Source organism: Oratosquilla oratoria, chromosome 12, assembly GCF_046742065.1.
Source record: "Oratosquilla oratoria isolate Oo_2021 chromosome 12, ASM4674206v1, whole genome shotgun sequence".
NCBI classification, from domain to species: Eukaryota; Metazoa; Arthropoda; class Malacostraca; order Stomatopoda; family Squillidae; genus Oratosquilla; species Oratosquilla oratoria.
Genome location: NC_134788.1, coordinates 47,386,144 through 47,403,242, shown reverse-complemented (window position 1 = coordinate 47,403,242; position 17,099 = coordinate 47,386,144). Strand labels below are relative to the sequence as shown.

General features: G+C 41.1%; 1 protein-coding gene across 1 annotated transcript; it reads right to left on the bottom strand.

The window, feature by feature from the left end:
• Positions 1 to 848: 848 nt before the first annotated feature.
• LOC143031671 (uncharacterized) lies at positions 849 to 10,814 on the bottom strand. The gene is made up of 2 exons (XM_076195793.1): positions 9,999 to 10,814; positions 849 to 978 (listed from the first exon to the last, which is right to left on the bottom strand). The coding sequence occupies exons 1-2, from the start codon at positions 10,616 to 10,618 to the stop codon at positions 951 to 953; spliced, it is 648 nt and encodes a 215-aa protein (XP_076051908.1). The 5' UTR covers positions 10,619 to 10,814; the 3' UTR covers positions 849 to 950.
• Between the last annotated feature and the right edge of the window lie 6,285 nt (positions 10,815 to 17,099).

Genomic DNA, 17,099 nt, shown 5'->3' with positions numbered 1-17,099 from the left:
TCAAATGTATCCATTAATTTTCCATCCCAGTGAACTAGTACTTTGTCTAATGGGTGCCAATCATCCTTGATTTTCAAACTTAATTCTGACATGATCGAAGCTCGGTATCTGTGGGCTGCTCCTGCATTCAAATACAATTTTGATGCATCTCCGCCACATGCAGATACAAAGGAATATACAATTGCACTCAACTGGGTTGGTGAGATATTATTTCTAACACTGCATGAAACAAGTTCCTTTGACTTTGAAATATCACGGGACACAAAAATTGAAACCCCTTCATTCACTATTCTCCTGTGTTTTCTTTTTGGCCCAGCAATGATGAATTCATCAGCGTTATTATCCTCATCAGTACTAATAGGAGAATAATTATCAGCCTCAACATTTTCTTGATCTTGCCGCACCTTTTCTCAAATCTGTCTCTCCTGTCATTTCTTAATGCTTCTGGCTAGTACCTTGTTCACACCAGAGTAGGTAGCTGTTCTGTCAGTCAGCATGCTTTTCATGAACAGTATGTTATGATCGATTGCATCTTGTTCGGCTTGAGTTTTCCCCTTCTTTGCAGCTGCCATATCTTTCAACACGGTATTCCTGTAAACTTGCATTGTTTGATCTAGTTCTGATTTAAACTTGATTATACCAGGATCGTCTGCCTGTTTTCTATCCACATTCTTTTTCATAAGTATCATGAAAACTTTGTCATAGTAATCCTTAATCACTCGGCCAATGTTATTCCTCCCAGAAATGGTTCGAACCCCGCTCTCTGGTAGTGCACAAGCACATTGTCAATGGTGGCAGATAAAGCTTGATCCCAATGCATATCTCGAAGGTTTGCTAGAAGACATAGTAGAGCCTGCCTATTCAATGAAAGTTTACTACTTCTTTTTCCTTTTCTTCATCCTGAGGAACACCCAGTAGCATTCTAATATATTCCTGATCATGCCGTGTTTTCAAGGTAGAACTGATGATATACCCGACCTGCAACAGAAAAGAAAATATGGTAAAATTTTATAAGTCCCCCAGGAAATGTAGCACAATAAATGTGTTATGAAAAATAAAATCAAGTTTGCGGATGACGATACATTTCAATATTCAATACCCTATCAACGTACTCCTGACTTATTCATGAACAAATGCTACTATTGATAAGACCTAATATTACATCAGACACATCCAGAAAAATAAAACTCACGCCAAAATTCAGCCGTGTCTCGCCTGCCATAAACAACAAAACCCAGCTAATTTTTCCAATTTTCTGTTAATGCAAGATCATTAACAGAAAATGCAATATCACAAGGAAACTGTTCTAAATATATATATTTAAGGCCCTGGGAGCATTTGTAAGTTAAATACCATACATATGTACTATAGCAAACCTGAGATTCATTTGTGCCAACCTGAGTTTCAGTTTTGCCAACTTGATTTTCAGTTTTGCCAACCTAATTCATATCTTTGCCAAACTGACTTGCAAATGATATAGATTGACTTTTACAAAGAATATAAGGTAAAATAACCTATTTTGGTATATCTTGATATGCTAGTGCTACCACATGTGTGCTTCAATTTCCAGGAAAATTTATGTGAGTGTTACTTACATAGACCCACAGCACTAAAACTTTGAACAGAATCGTAGGACCAGTTTTACATTTTTGGGGGGCAACAGTCACACCCTAATATACATGTATGTATATATACATATATATATATGTATATATATATATATATGTATATATATATATATATATATACACACACACACATAATATACATACATACATATATATACACATATATATATATATATATATATATATATATATATATAAATACATATTACCTGTACTGTACTGGGATACTGACTGTTGTATGTTATGAGGTCGAATGGGGCTAATGAAAGTAAGATGCACAATACTTGTTCATTATGCATTAGTACAAGGACCAAGGGGTCTTGGCATGGTATATGCACATGCCCAAATCCTAGGGTTTTGTTGGTTACATTTTATACATCATAATGTCCAAATGTACATACCTTTAACACTCAGTATTGTATCAGCTCTGTACTTAGCAAAGCATTTGATCAGGTGATACTTAGGCAGTGAAGCTCTTTTAACTTTGGAATGTCTTGTCTGAGTGTGGGAAGACAATCATGAGACTCATAAATAAAATGCAAATTACAATAATACAGTGTACTGTATAGTAATATGCAGTCAACACTTTAGAAAGTTTTTTGGGCCATCCCTACAGACCAGAATCATATATTATTTGTCTAGATTAGAATTTCAAATCCCTATTCTTAAAGAAATGATGATACTTTTGTGCTACTGCTGTCCATCCTCTATGTTGTTCCCTTGAACCTGTCCTTTACCTCTTCTATGACTCTTCATGATGCCATTGTGGTATTGATGGTGATGGTATGTGTGTGTGGGGTGCATGAAAAAATTCTGCCATAATGTTCACATGTATGTTAAAAAAGATGATTAAATGGGAAAGAGGGGGCCAGGGTTCCTGCACTCTCTTTTCCAAGAAATGTCAATGCATAAGAAGATCTGGGAGGACTCCAACAAGAACCCTAGTAACTGGGTCATTAACTGTGCGTAAATGTATTACAGATGAGAGTAAAAGGGAGGAGGTTGACAGTATATTTGTAAGAACAAATATAGGTATGTTAGCATTAAGAGAAACTATGTTGAAAGGAAAGGGTGAATTTGAGTGTGGGAGTGTGGTGGGTAGGGTATCAGGAATAACGAGGGGGCAAGGGAGGGAACTGGCAGTGCTGGTAAATTATGAGATAGGTCAGTGCATGGTGGAGTGGAGAAAAGTATATTTGAGGATGATGTGGACAAAGGTGAAATTGGAATGACATGTTTTTTTTCTCTCTCTCTTTCGAGGCATATAGGCTTGGTTGTGTGGAAAGTAAAGAAGGGAGAGAATTTGTTTTTGATTATATAAATGAGTCTATAGAGTTTTAGGAAAGTTTATGTAGGGACGTTAAGGGACCTCCATACTAGAGTAGAACATAAGCCAATAGATGAAGTAATAGGGAGGTGTGAGATGTTTAAATAGGGAGATAATTATAGCACACAGAGTGATGAGACAAGCATATGTGGGAAAGGGTGGTGGATAGGTGGGTAGCTGAGGGGGCATTCACCATACAGCAATATTCAATCAATCACTGCCTCAAATTTCACTAAGCAGATAACCTATAGACAAGCATAAGTATGTGTGCGAAAGGGTGGTAGATGGGTGGGTGGGTGGTTGAGGGAGCATTAACCACTTTGGATTATATAAATGAGTCTATAGAGTTTTAGGAAAGTTTATGTAGGGATGTTAAGGGACCTCCATACTAGAGTAGAACATAAGCCAATAGATGAAGTAATAGGGAGGTGTGAGATGTTTAAATAGGGAGTTAATTATAGCACACAGAGTGATGAGACAAGCATATGTGGGAAAGGGTGGTGGATAGGTGGGTAGCTGAGGGGGCATACACCATACAGCAATATTCAATCAATCACTGCCTCAAATTTCACTAAGCAGATAACCTATAGACAAGCATAAGTATGTGTGGGAAAGGGTGGTAGATGGGTGGGTGGGTGGTTGAGGGAGCATTAAGCACTTTGGAATGATGATGCCTATGTAGGCATAATGAGGCACAAGTGGGTACACGAGGATGCTGGTGTTGGTGCCTTGAATATACAGTACAGACGCTCCTCAACTTACGTTTTAGTTACGTTCCGAACGGCCGAACGTAAGTTGAAAATGAACGTAAGTTGTTACTGTACCATACATCCATAAATTCTATTACCGTATCTTATAAAACACCCCTAAATCATTAATTATACACATAACATTGTAAAATATTAACATTAATTTCAAATAAATTAAATTCAAGCAACATAAATTGAGATGGTGGAGGAGGAGGGGGAGGAGGAGGATGAGGATGAGGCAAGGCATGTTCAGTTTGTCGTTTGTGCAATGTAAACAATGGACGCAGCGTTATGCACAAGTATCATTTTTTTTTTACAGTCAGTTCAAATGTAAAATAAAAAAACGTAAAATGAATTAACGTAAGTAGAGGAGCGTCTGTATATTTTTTGTAGTTGTACGTGAGTTATCCCCAGATTCTGTGAACTGGTTTGATCACATTTTCTGTGTTTATTATTAATTGGCATAAAAGAGAACAAGTAATACACCAGCAGTCACTTTATATTTTATAATGGTGATGCAAATTACATATGGTAGCCGAAGCTGTGCATGAAAATTTGAGTCATACTGAAGTGGTCAATGGACCATGTAGTGATATTCGATCAATTGTTGTCTTGAATTTTCCTAAGCAGATAACCCACAGCCCCATGGTGGCTGGCTGGCTGGCAATGTTCCTCAAAATGTCCCACAGATCTCTTTGGGAAGAAACTTTGGACTGCTGTCTGCTGTGTTGCATGTGGCGGGGAGAGAAGAGCAGTCACCAGTTGTCATCAGCTCTCCATACATTAAAAAGTGTAAGAAATACATCTGAAGTTAACAGATCTTGCGCCCAGTCCAAAGACGACAGAGTGTTCTTTCCTTCAGGGATACACTTCTTGATGGATATGAAGGGGTTAATGGGTTTTGAAAAATGGGTTACTTTGCTGTCTGTCTTGCAGGACCTCCACATGCAGGCAGGTGTCTGTCATTGATCGATGTAGTGATATTCAAAGGAAGGACTGACAGAGTTCTGGATGTAAATGTTTTCAGGGGAGAGAGCAAGGGATTGTCAGCTCATTATCTTTTAGAAAAGAAATTGAGAGTGGAGGAAAAAAAAAAAGAGGGATGGGAAGCCGTTAGGGACACATGCATATACCAAGGGCTTTTTCCCCCTTACAAGGGGGGTAGCTAAAGTCAAAGGCATAAATACACCCCCACCCATTTTGTCCCCATATACTCCACTTCCATTCACCAGATTTCCCTCCCTCTTTTCTTGAGTCCTTCTGGATGATGAACCATCCATCCCTGCATCTCGCCCACTGCCCTGGATCTGAAGTAATGCAGCAAGACACAGTGCATCCACAGCAAGGCTGCTTCGTTTAATTGGCACCCTCCCTTCTCTGTCCCCTCATGCAGAAAAAAGGAAACAGGGAGAAATTTCTTCAGGCTGCTGCATCAAATTATCATTCACACATACTCCCTAACCCCCTTCTCCCATCAACCCACCCACTTCCTTCCATGCATCACATCATCATCATCCACACACAACCATTCTCCACTCATTCCTATCTTCTGTCTGTCTTCTCCTCTCCTTCCTCAACAGACATTCTCCTCCTCTTTCCCAATGCCCCTTTCACCCCATCCATCCATCCACCTACCTCATCCTAGGTTGCCCTCTCCTGTTCACTCACTCCATCCACCTCTGCCTTCCACACATTAACCTTCCTTTTTCCACTCATTCTTCTTTCCATGTGTTCAAACCATCCCAATACTCTTTCATCAACCCTGTCTCCCAACTTCTTTTCCACCCCCTGCTATCCTTCTCAAATCGTTTCTCACTCTATCCAGCATCGTAACCCCTACCATACTTCTCAGACATTTCATCTCCAACACATTTAAACTTTTTCTCTCTTCTTTTATGTTCTATGTTTCTGCCCCATACAGTGCTGTTGGCACAATCACCTCTTCATACAATCTCCCTCTTAGCATCCATTCCCAAATGTCTACTTCTTTTTATTTTTTAATCCCCCAAGGCACTTACATGCTTCTCTCAATCTACATTCTATCTCCACCTCCACTACATTCTACCTCCACCTCTACTCCTCCCTTTCCTGCCACATTTGCCCCCCAAGTACCTAAAGCTATCCATTTCCTCCAGTCCCTCTCTCCCTTAATACTCACTTCCAATTTACTGCCATCTTCTCCCCTTGTATATCTCATCACATTTTACCCACGTTTATCTTCAACTTCCTTCTTTCGCACACTTTCCCAAACTCCGTCACTAATTTCCATAATCCCTCCTCTGATCCTGCCACAAATGTAGTGTTGTCAACAAACAACAATTGGCTTATATCCCATTTTTCTCTATTTTCTTTAACCATCTCCAATCCCCAGCCCATTACCCTTTGCATTTACTTATTGCACCACCCAATCCATGTATAAACTGAATAGCCATGGTGACATGACACATCCCTGGCAAAGTCCCATCTTTACCTCAAACCACTTGCTCTCTCCATTTCTAATTCTAACACAGGCTCTACTACTGTAAAAAGTCTTGAATGCTCTTCATAGCTTTCCTCCTATCCCATATATCTACAATAACTCCCATACTGCCTTCCTGTCTACCCTATCATAAGACTTTTCCAAATCCATAAAGGTCCAAAAAACATCCTTACTTTTTCCTACAGCTTTCTCACATATCTACCTTACCACGAAAATCTGATCCTAAGCCCACTCTGTTCCTCACCAATTACTCCCTCTGTTCCTCTCCTAATCCTCTTAATCAAAACCCTTCCGTAAGCCTTCCCAACTACACCCAATAAACTGATCCCTCTGAAATATCCCCATTCCTCCTCTACTCCTAGTTCTACTTTGTCCTTTAATCCTTTTCACTCTTCTCTCAGCTTCTTGTACTCCCTTTCCATTTCTTTTTAATTTAAGTAGTTTACTCTAGGGCACCTCCCTACCTTTTGTCCTTTTCCTCTTTCTCCTTTCTCCACTCTCAACTTACCTTCCACCAGAAAATGATCTGATATTCCCCAACTCTCTCTAAGAACATGCACATTCTATCTACCACCCTCTCCCATATGTACTTATGCTTGACCTTTTTCCTAAACACTGTGTTATCTATCATTAACTCTCTTTCTAGACACATCTTCACCATCAAGTTTCCACAATGTTATTTCTTTTTCCTTGGAACTCCACACTTCCCAACCACTCTGTCTATTGGTTCATCGCTTACTCTAGCATTGAGATCTCCCAATACCATTACATTTACATTTCTCCCTAAACCTTCTATGCACTCATTTAAATCTATCCAAAAAGGCTTCCTGTCCTCTACACTCTTCTCACTACTAGGCCCATATGCACTTACAAAGACCCACATTTTTCTTCCCAATTTCACCTTCATCCACATTATTCTTGGAGAAAATTGCTTCAATTCCACCATATGCTAACCTATCTCTTCACTTACTAATAAAGTCACTCCTCCTCTCCCTCATCCTCTCTTCACTCCTGACACCCTCCCAAACTCAAACTTGCCCCTCCCTTTCAACTCAGTTTCACTCAATGCCAATGCCTCCATCTTTCTTCTCACAAACATACTGCCTATCTTTTCTCTTGTTCTCTCATCTGTACCAAACCTATGCACATTAAAAGATCCAAACCTAAGGGTTCTGGTTGAAAAACTCCTGCTAGACCCTTTTATGCCTTTGCTTTTCCTTTAGGGCTACAGAGAGTTGGATGCCAAGTCTTATCCCTGTCCCATTTTTGTTGCCTCTCATGGCTCAAGTGGGAACACTCAATGGCAGTATTCTCATCCCCTACCACAGGGTTCGGTGAAAAAGGAAATGTATATTCAGAGAAGTGATATAGGACAGTATTAAGAGTAGGGGGACAGCATAACAGAGGGACAGTCACAATATAATAAGTGGCATCATTTTTCTATGGATAGAGATTTCCTCTATCATAGACAAAATGATGTGTAGCTCTGGTCCATCCATAGGGGCACCTCATCTAGACCCTAAAGTATCAGCTCCATGATGCTGAGCAGATTTTAACCTCACAATAATGTGTAGCAAATACCCTAGATGGGTATGAAAAAAAAAAAGGATAAAAAGAGGAGAGAGAAAAAATAAAACAGGAGTAGAGGAAGAATGTGTATGCTTCAAGGAGGAAGTGATGAAGTGTGCAAATAGGGTATGTAGGATATGGATATAAGGGAACAGATGAAAAGGCAGTGAATGGCAGGATAAGAAGCTAAAGGCAAAGGTGGAAGAAGAGAAAACAACAACAAATTTACAAGGATTGGTTGCAAAGTAAGGAAGTTTATGAGAGGCACAAGAAGAGAAGCAAAAGACAACGTGATGGATGCAAAGAGGAGAGCAGATGTTAAGTGAGTGTGGGATTCAAACACATAAAAAAATTACTGCAATACCGGCACATTTCCAATTATGCCATCAGCACACTATGTAGGGAGTAGTATATGAGAAAAAGTGAGCATATGCAGCCTGGTTGCAAGGTAGAATTTGGGAAGCTTATAAAGGGTACAAGAAGAAAGAAGAAACAAAACATAAAATGAGGGACAAAAAGAGGGGAGGAGGTGTAAAATGAGGTTGGAGAATGAAAGGAATAAAAAGATGTTTTGAAAGGAAGGTGAGAGTGAGGGGTGAGTCAGGTAGAAAGGAAAAGGTAGAAAGTGAAGATGGACAGATTTTTAATGGAAGTTAAGGTAGCAAGGGGAAGTTGGGTAGAGTATATCAGAGAATCGTTGAATGTGGAGGAGGTTAGGGGAGGGATTTATTATGGTAGTGAGAGTAGCTAGGAAAATAACTGTAATGGAAACAGAAAATGACAGACATATAGGAAGAGATGAGGTACATAGAGCATTGAAAATGATAAAAGCTGGTAAGGCATCTGTACTGGATATGTGTCACTATGTGCCTGACAAAGGCAGGATCAGTTATTGTCGATTGGTAATTGAGGCTGTTCACTGTGTGCCTATGGGAGAGGAGGGTGCTGAAGTGAGGAAGGAGTGCATGTATAGTTCCACTTGACAAAGGAAATGGGGACAGATAAAAATTTAGTAATTTTAGAGTGCAGTTGGAAAGGCATACAGATGTTAATTGAGAGGAAAAATGTGGGTTTAGGAAAGGTAGGTGAATGGATCAAGTTTTTGTGGTATGACAGATTTGTAAGAAGTTTTTGGCAAAAGGTAAGAATGTTCTTTGAGTCTTTATGAATTAGAAATGGTTTATGACAGGGCAGACAAGAAGGCACTGTGGGAGGTATTGCAGATACATGGGATAGAGGGAGAGCTGTCAAGGGCAGTCAAAAGCTTTTACGTACATGAGTAGTAAAGCCTGTGTTAGGGTTGGAAAAGGTGAGAGTGAGCGGTTCAGGTGAAGGGGCTGTGCCAGCCAGCCAGGATTGTGTTACATCACCATGCTTTGCTTTCAATCTGTACATGGATGGGGTGCTACAAGAGGTGGATGTAAGGAACAAAAGGGTAAAGGAAGGAGATGGGCACTTGTTAATGGAAGTGAAAGCTGTGACACCAAGAATGGTAGAGTATTTCAAGTATTGTTGAATATAGAAGAGGGTAGGTAGGTAGGGAAGTTTTAATTGTGGCAATAGGGAGTGCCAGGAAAATAGCTGTGATGGGAAAAGAAAATGGAATAGCAGCAAAAGATAGACTCAAGTAGCATTGAAAAAGATAAAGGCTGGAAAGGCACAACACAAACATGAATAAGACTGACTACCTCTAGATACAAACCCAAAACAGAAAGCCTTCTTCAGATATTCAATAATATTACACTCGTTTGCCTATGATTGGATCAGAACCCAACACTAAAATGGTATCAATATGTAAATGGCCCAGCTCCAGACAGAATAAGTCTTACATGTATAACCAACAGACAACACAGATGATGTGCTCTTACACTCATCATCAATTAGGGGCATATGCCAGGGAATACACTGCTTCGCTCATATGCTGGTGCCAGCCAGTCCCCACGTGGGTCTCTCCAAGCAAGCACCCATGCAGCCACCCTTCCTTCCCACTCCAAACATATCTTAACAGGTTCAATCAACTTGTCCAAGCCATGAATTCTATGGCGAGTTGTCTCTTAAACATTTTGGTACAAGAATAGTCATTGAACAGATTGAACTTAATATCTGATGTTCCACTGTGTATATATACATATATATAGTGTGTGTGTATGAATATATAATTCCTGTGTGTGTACCACAATGGAAATTTATAGATCCAGATTAAAAAATATATAATATACAATCAACTTATCAAAGTATTTTTTCACCTGTGAATTCGAAGGTGCCTGTTCAGTGTCCCAGATGTAGAAAAAGAAGATTGACACAATGAACACTCGTACGGTTTTTCCCCTGTGTGCGATCGTTGGTGCCTTTTTAGACTTCCTGATTCCGAAAAAGAAGAACCACAAAGCGAGCATCTGAAAGGTTTGTCACCTGTATGTGTTCGAAGGTGATTTTTCAGATGACCAGATGTATAAAAAGAAGACGTACAATGAGAGCAGCTGTAAGGCTTTTCGCCGGTATGTGTCCGCACATGCACTTTCAGAGCTCCAGAGTCTGAAAAACGAGAATAACAGAGTGAACACTTAAACGGCTTTTCCCCAGTGTGCGTCCGTAAATGTCTCTTCAGTGCGTCTGGTCTGGAGAAAGAAGACTCGCAAATTGAGCATTTGTGAGGTCTTTTGCCAGTGTGGGTCAGAAGGTGTCCTTTCAAATGTGCCGACTGAGAGAAAGTGGATTCGCAAATCGAACATCTGTACGGCTTTTCGCCAGTGTGGGTCCGAAGGTGATTCTTCAGGGCAGAGGCAGAAGAAAAATCATTTACACAAAGTGAGCATGTGTGGTGTTTTTTTTGACATGTGCTCGTCATCTTGTAGCATTCTTCCATTTCTCTTTACTATGACAAACCTATAGCATTTCAGCTTGTGCCTACTGTCATACAATCTACAATTCCATGCTCTGCAAGCACGTTTACTGTTCTGTGGCTGATCTGACTTTTCAAATCACATTTCTATCTTTTCTTTTTTTTCAATCACAGGCAGTTTCTTGTCTACAGACACCTACACCATCTTCTTCAGCACTGCATGCTCTGAAAAAATGAAGAGAGCCAAGTTGTAACTGCAGCAGGACATGAAAATATGCTTTCCCTACAATATCAAATAGATACAACAGGAATTATTAAATGTAATACACTGACTGGAAACCAGCAACTCTACAGTGGTCAACAAATGTCTTTGCACTTTCCCACTAAAATTCTCTGGGGAGAAACTGTTATGTATTTTGTTAGTCCAGATCTGTTTCCATGGTTCTGGCATGGAGGAGAAGGGGAGTAGCCAGTTGTCAACTCTCCTTATATAGAAAAATAAATAAATAAATGAATAAATAAATAAAGGAAAAGTACTGGTACATGCAAATGACAATGTGATCTTGGGTGCATTACAGAGAACAAGGACAGTCCCATAAGTCTGCACTTCTAGATGGAGGTAAGGATGTTGATGGGTTCTGATAATGGGAAATTGATGGATGATTGTCTCCAATGTCCATTTTACAGGACCACCACTTGCATGTACCACCTTTAGTCACATAAACTATAATATTGTAATATATATATACATATATATATATATATATAAAATTTGTGCAGTCTCTATAACATGCCCTCCAGGAAAAGAAAAAAATACATCCTTCAAACAACACAAAATAAAGCCATAAGAATAGTAATTCTCTTAGTTCTTATGAGACGACACTGCTGGCCAACAGATGCCACCAGTGTTTATTTATCTAGTTTTATTTTATGGGGTTGGATCTGTATTTACTTAATGGTATTTACCAAATTGTAGTATACAGGCAAAGAGCAACATTCATTGGGTCTTATCTAATACTCTCCAATTTCATCCTACCTAGCTTCAAATTCATGTAGAGTTTTGAATTTGACTGTCTCCCTGATTTCCAATTGTCATATTTAGATTCTAGCTCATGTACTGTTCCAGCTTGGGTTATATCACCAAATTTATTGCAAATATTTATGTTAAAAAATCTCTATGGAAAACTGTATTTCTTCACATCCTTTGGACATGTGGCCTTTTTTCATTTAGTCCCATCATCTTTTAAAGCCCTCCCATCCTTAATCAAAAAAATCTGTTTGTCAATACAATCTATCCCCTTTAGTGACCTGAACACTGCAATCATATCAATCACTTCTTACTTTTCAATCTTTCAAGGTTGCCAGACCCAGTACTCATAAGGTTTATCTGCTGCCAGGAGGCTGGGAACCAGCTTGGTTGATGGCCTTTGTAATTTCTCAATCTTGCTTATATCCTTCACTCTGTGTGGGAACCATACTACTGATGCATATTCCAGTCTTGGATGTATCAGGGTTTCATATTTTTCTCTAGGGTGAATCAGTCATTCCTGATTTTCTTTACTCTCGTCTTATCCATAAAGTGGTAATTCACTTTTATGATCATCAATGGCATGCACATTTCACCCACAATTTAGCTATGATAAGTTATCTGCATTAACTGAACTGTATTTACCTGATTATAGTATACTGGAAAGGAGCAATGTTTGTTGGGTCCAGTCTCCTAATCTCCAATTTCATCATAAGCCTTGAATGCATGTATAGTTACAACTTATCCTATACCCTTGATTTCCAGTTATTATATTTAGATTTGAATTTAGGTATTGCTCCAGCTTGGGCTGTATCACCTTCTAAGTTATTCTAAGTATTTATGCATCTATAGGGAAAACTGTATTTCTTCACATCCCTTGGACATGAAGTCTTTCTCAATTTGTTCCTTTGACCTCTTAAAGCCCTCCCATCCTTAATCAACAGATCTCCTGTCAATGTAATTTATCCCCTTTAGTGATCTGAACACTGTAATCATGTCACCTCTTTCTCTTCAACCTTTCAAAGTTGGCAGACCCATCGTTTTTGGTCTCTCCTCGTATGGTATATCTGCCAGACTGTAACTAGCATTCCCACATCTTCCTCTTCTTTTACTTTTGTAGTAACTGATTCTTTTGCCAGTGAACAAGTTGGTAATGGTCTTCTTAAGATTTTATCCATTTCCAATAATCTAAGGTGTCTGGTATCAAAAACTTTTTATTCATGCTCAGCTCCATGAATGACCCAAACCTTGTATATTTTTTCCTCCTTTTTCTCATGACTGCATTTTTAGCAACCATCTCAGCATAACTACCTATGTCATAAAAAACTCTCACATCCTAGATGTCTCCTTTGGTTGCTGTGTAGTTTTGGGGTTACACTTCAATTAGTATGGCAATTTACAGAATGTAAGTTTGTAATAAGAACGTGCAATAGTGAAAAAGTATGACATTTAACTGAAACTTAAGCAAAATGCACATGGGATATCTATTCCATAAAGAATTGTAACTTTTTATCTTAAATTTATCAGTATTCCAAATATAATTTTTTTTTTTTTTTCAGTTTGTCATTATCATAACTCACATGTGATACAACTTTCACCATGCAGGGATTTCTGGACTGTTCCCCTACTTTCACTGCTCAGCAATCATAGTTTGTCTAGTTTCTTTAGTTAATATAGTTTCCTATTACTAATTGTAGAACCTTTTCTTGAACTGCCTGGGTGGGTTAAAATGAGATTTGAATTAATCAACTTCAACTGGGACTGTGAATAATTTCTCCGCCACCATAGCAATTTCTGATAGAAAATCTGCATCTTTATCATTAATCTGGGCCATAGCCTCTGGGGAGGCATGGGGAGCAACTTCCTCCCCCCAGAATTGGACAATTATTTAGCTTCCACATTTTCTAGTAATTACCCCACCAATACACTCCTCCCACAAACTGCAGGTCCTTTCACTGGGTACTACTAGATCAATGCATTTGGAAGAAAATGTATATTATATTGATGTATTATAATTCACAAAATATTTAATATCCTAATGCTATATTCCATAGCTGCACACTTCTAGAAAAATACCTAGTCAGAATCCTCGTGAAACCACTGTACTAAATTACTTTTTTTTTCTTTTTTTGTGAGATAAGCCCCTAGACCCCCTAGCTTTTGCAACAGAAAGGACCCCTCTCTTGCATTTATCTCCTGTTGCACATTTATGTATGCACAATGGATAACAGACAACTTTGCAATATGTTACATCATCACTGGAATGGATTGAAATACTTTGGAATTCCCATCCAATCAGGCGAAACAACCACACCTGACTTATCTCTAAAATGCTTATAACAATCAACACAATATCACACATAGTCCTTTTTCAAGTAAATTGTCGTGCGGTGAATATAGCATATCGCCCCGTTTACCTAACGGTGAAAATAGTAAAATCCTTTACATATACAACTTCAAGGGTCGTTTCAAAGCTTTCAAGAGTACGCCATTCATGATTAAAGAAATGTAAACATGTTATAGCCATTGGTTTTTCAGTATTTGAAGGAAACCCATGCTTGTTTTTACCAGTGCCTAACATTAACTCGAGCTGTCGTATCGATGACCTCCTTTTGCTTGTTGTTGTTGTTGTTGTTGTGAGGCAATGTTGCCGCTCAGGCCGCATACCATTCTCTAATTTTGCCAAGGGTAATGAAAGAAAACTGCGGATATGACCGTGTCGATGAGTGACATACGGTAGGTATCTAGTCTAGTCTATAAAATTTGGGAGAGAGGCTCCCACGGGCTTTAGGTGTGAGCCCGTTTGGTGGGTGATTGCACATACAAGTGTGTGTGGGCCCAGCCACACACATACATTCACAAGATGTGCACACGTATAAGAATGCGCATGCACATCTCCGTGAATGCGCCCTTCTCAATATAACTGTATATGATGGTAGGTGGTGACATCTTGGTGTATATAATGTAAGAAAGGGGGGGGTGATCCAATGTATGAGTGTGTGTGACCTTGGCCACACACACTCATACATACATTAGATGTGCATACATATGCAATATACGTATGCACATCACCATGAATACACCCTTCCGGACAATAAACATATATATTGAAATTAAAGGGGGGGGGGTGATTCAATGTATGAGCGTGTGTGGCCTTGGTCACACACACTCATACATACATTAGATGTGCATACGTATGCAATATACGTATGCACATCGCCATGAATTCACCCTTCCGGACAGAGACATGTATATATAAAAATTAAAGGGGGGCTGACTCTCCACCAGCCGACGCAGTTCAAACGTACTTAAGTGGCTGCATAGGCGGCGCACAAGACCCTCAGATGTTGTCGGAGGCCCTCTCCTCAGAAAAGCAGTTGCGGGGCAATGCTTGAGGTAGTGGTCAAGGGTGGCTTCAGGGTGGCGGCAATGATGGCATCTTCTTTCTTCTGATGTGGGGTTGGTCTTGATTTGCCAGAAACAACGGTCCTCCAGCCGCAGACGGAAGAGCAGAGTTTCCACTTTTCTAGGTGTGGAGCGAGGAAGTACAAGGGGCTCGTAGTCTGTGACTGCCCTGTACCACCTCGCCCTCTCTGACACCTCTGCCTCCAGTCTGTGCTCGAGGAACCGTTGTACCTGGTTAAGAGCCCTGGTGCGTAGGCGCAACTGATTTCTGCTGAGAGGGACAACAACATCGACTTCAGGTCTTTTGCGCGCCGCTTCTGCTGCGGCGTCGGCTAACTCATTACCTGGGACACCTACGTGGCTTGGCACCCAGTTGAGCGTAACACTCCTGCCTTGCTGATGCAGCTTCAGCAGGAGTGCTAGGATGGAGGTCAGTAGGCGTACATTGTCGCTGGGCTGTATCGATTCTAAGCTGCCTAGCAAAGACTGTGAGTCCGTGTGGATCACCACAGGACCAGCTCGAGATATTAGAGCATGCTCTAACGCTCCTTGGACCGCTATGGCCTCAGCTTGAAGAGTGGACGCATGATCAGATACTCTCCTGCCGTAGGTCAAACCATCCGTCACAAAAGCAGCCCCCGCACTGCGAGGCCTGTTGGGGTCTACGGAGCCATCCGTGTAATAGACCGCCGTTCCAGGTCTCGACAGTGCGCGGACGCCTTGTAGGGCCTGCGCTCGTACTCTTTCCTGGTCGTAATAACTTCTTCTTACTGGGAAGCTTTGTGACAACGAAAGTTGCAGGTATCGACAGCCATGGTGGTGGGGGCTTGAACTCTGGATGTGGAGAGTCCCTACCTTTCTCAAGGAGAGTGCTGGTGAGCTTGAAGGAGTCCAGGATCCCTGCCGCCTGTGCCAGCCAGGTATCGGAGTGGATAAAAGTACCCAACCGTCCCAGAGCTGTCACAAGGCTATGACTCAGTTCAGTTATCCTGGGGCTCTGGACCAACTTGGCAAGAAAGTCGACCTCCAGCCTTCTGACCCGTGATGTTAATGAAGGCAACGAAGCCTCCATTCGGAGGTTAACGATCTTAGTCCAAGGTTGAGCTCCTAGGATAATCCTTGCTGCGGCATTTTGGCAAGGCTCCAGGTCTTCAAGCTTGGCAGTCGCCACATTTATGAGAGCTGGGGCAGCGTAGTCCACCAGACTGCGGACTGCGTGCACATAGAATGTGCGAAGGACCCGATGCGTGGCACCGAGTGCCTTCCCCGTCATTGCTCTCATAACTGTGGTTCTTGCCTTCAGTCTCTCCTTGAGATAGGTAAGTTCCCTCTGAAAGGTGAGCCTCTCACCAATCCAGACCCCCAGGTACTGATACTGGTGAACCCAGTCCAGCCTAAGGTCCTGGATGGTGAGGTGCTTCCCCTCTGTCCTGAGTCCCAGTGCCATAGCTTTCGACTTTGTAGGGGAGATCTTTAACCGTTTCCCAGTAATTAAGAGCGCAATGTCATCTGCATAGCAGATGACCTTGCACCCCTGTGGTAGAGGTAGTTCCAGAATGTTGGAGACGAGCACATTGAACAGAGTGGGGCTGAGGACCCCCCCCCTGTGGAGTGCCATTCTCCAACATTCTGGCCTCTGATATGTGACCTTGAAAGCGTACTTTCGCAGACCGGTGACTGAGATAGTCAGCAATCCAAGAAAGCAGCTTGCCTTTTACGCCCTTGCGAGCAAGGGTGTCTAATATCACAAGTGGACTGGCCAGCTCAAACGCCTTTTCCAAATCCAAAAAGACCACGATGGACGGTGTTCCACTGACAGCATTGAGGAGTGTTGCTATACTGTTTGCTGTGCCAGTGCCTTTGCAGTAAGCATGGATATGCTCATGCAATGGGCCCAGTTTCCACAGCAGCCTGTTTAGCACCATCCTCTCTGCTGTCTTCCCCATGCAGCTTGTCAGGCTGATGGGGCGGTAAGCACTAGGTTCCTTTGGCTTTGGAATTGGCGTTATGATTGCCGTCTTCCAGGCTGTTGGTAGCTTGCCAGTCCTCCAAGACGCGTTTATCACCCTTAGA

Bases quoted from the DNA above. Each gene is read 5' to 3' on its own strand.
- LOC143031671 (XM_076195793.1), bottom strand. From the start codon at position 10,618: ATGGAAGAATGCTACAAGATGACGAGCACATGTCAAAAAAAACACCAC. The intron at 979-9,998 runs GTGAAAAAATAC...TTTCTGTTGCAG, and splicing joins AGGCACCTTCGAATTCACAG to GTCGGGTATATCATCAGTTC.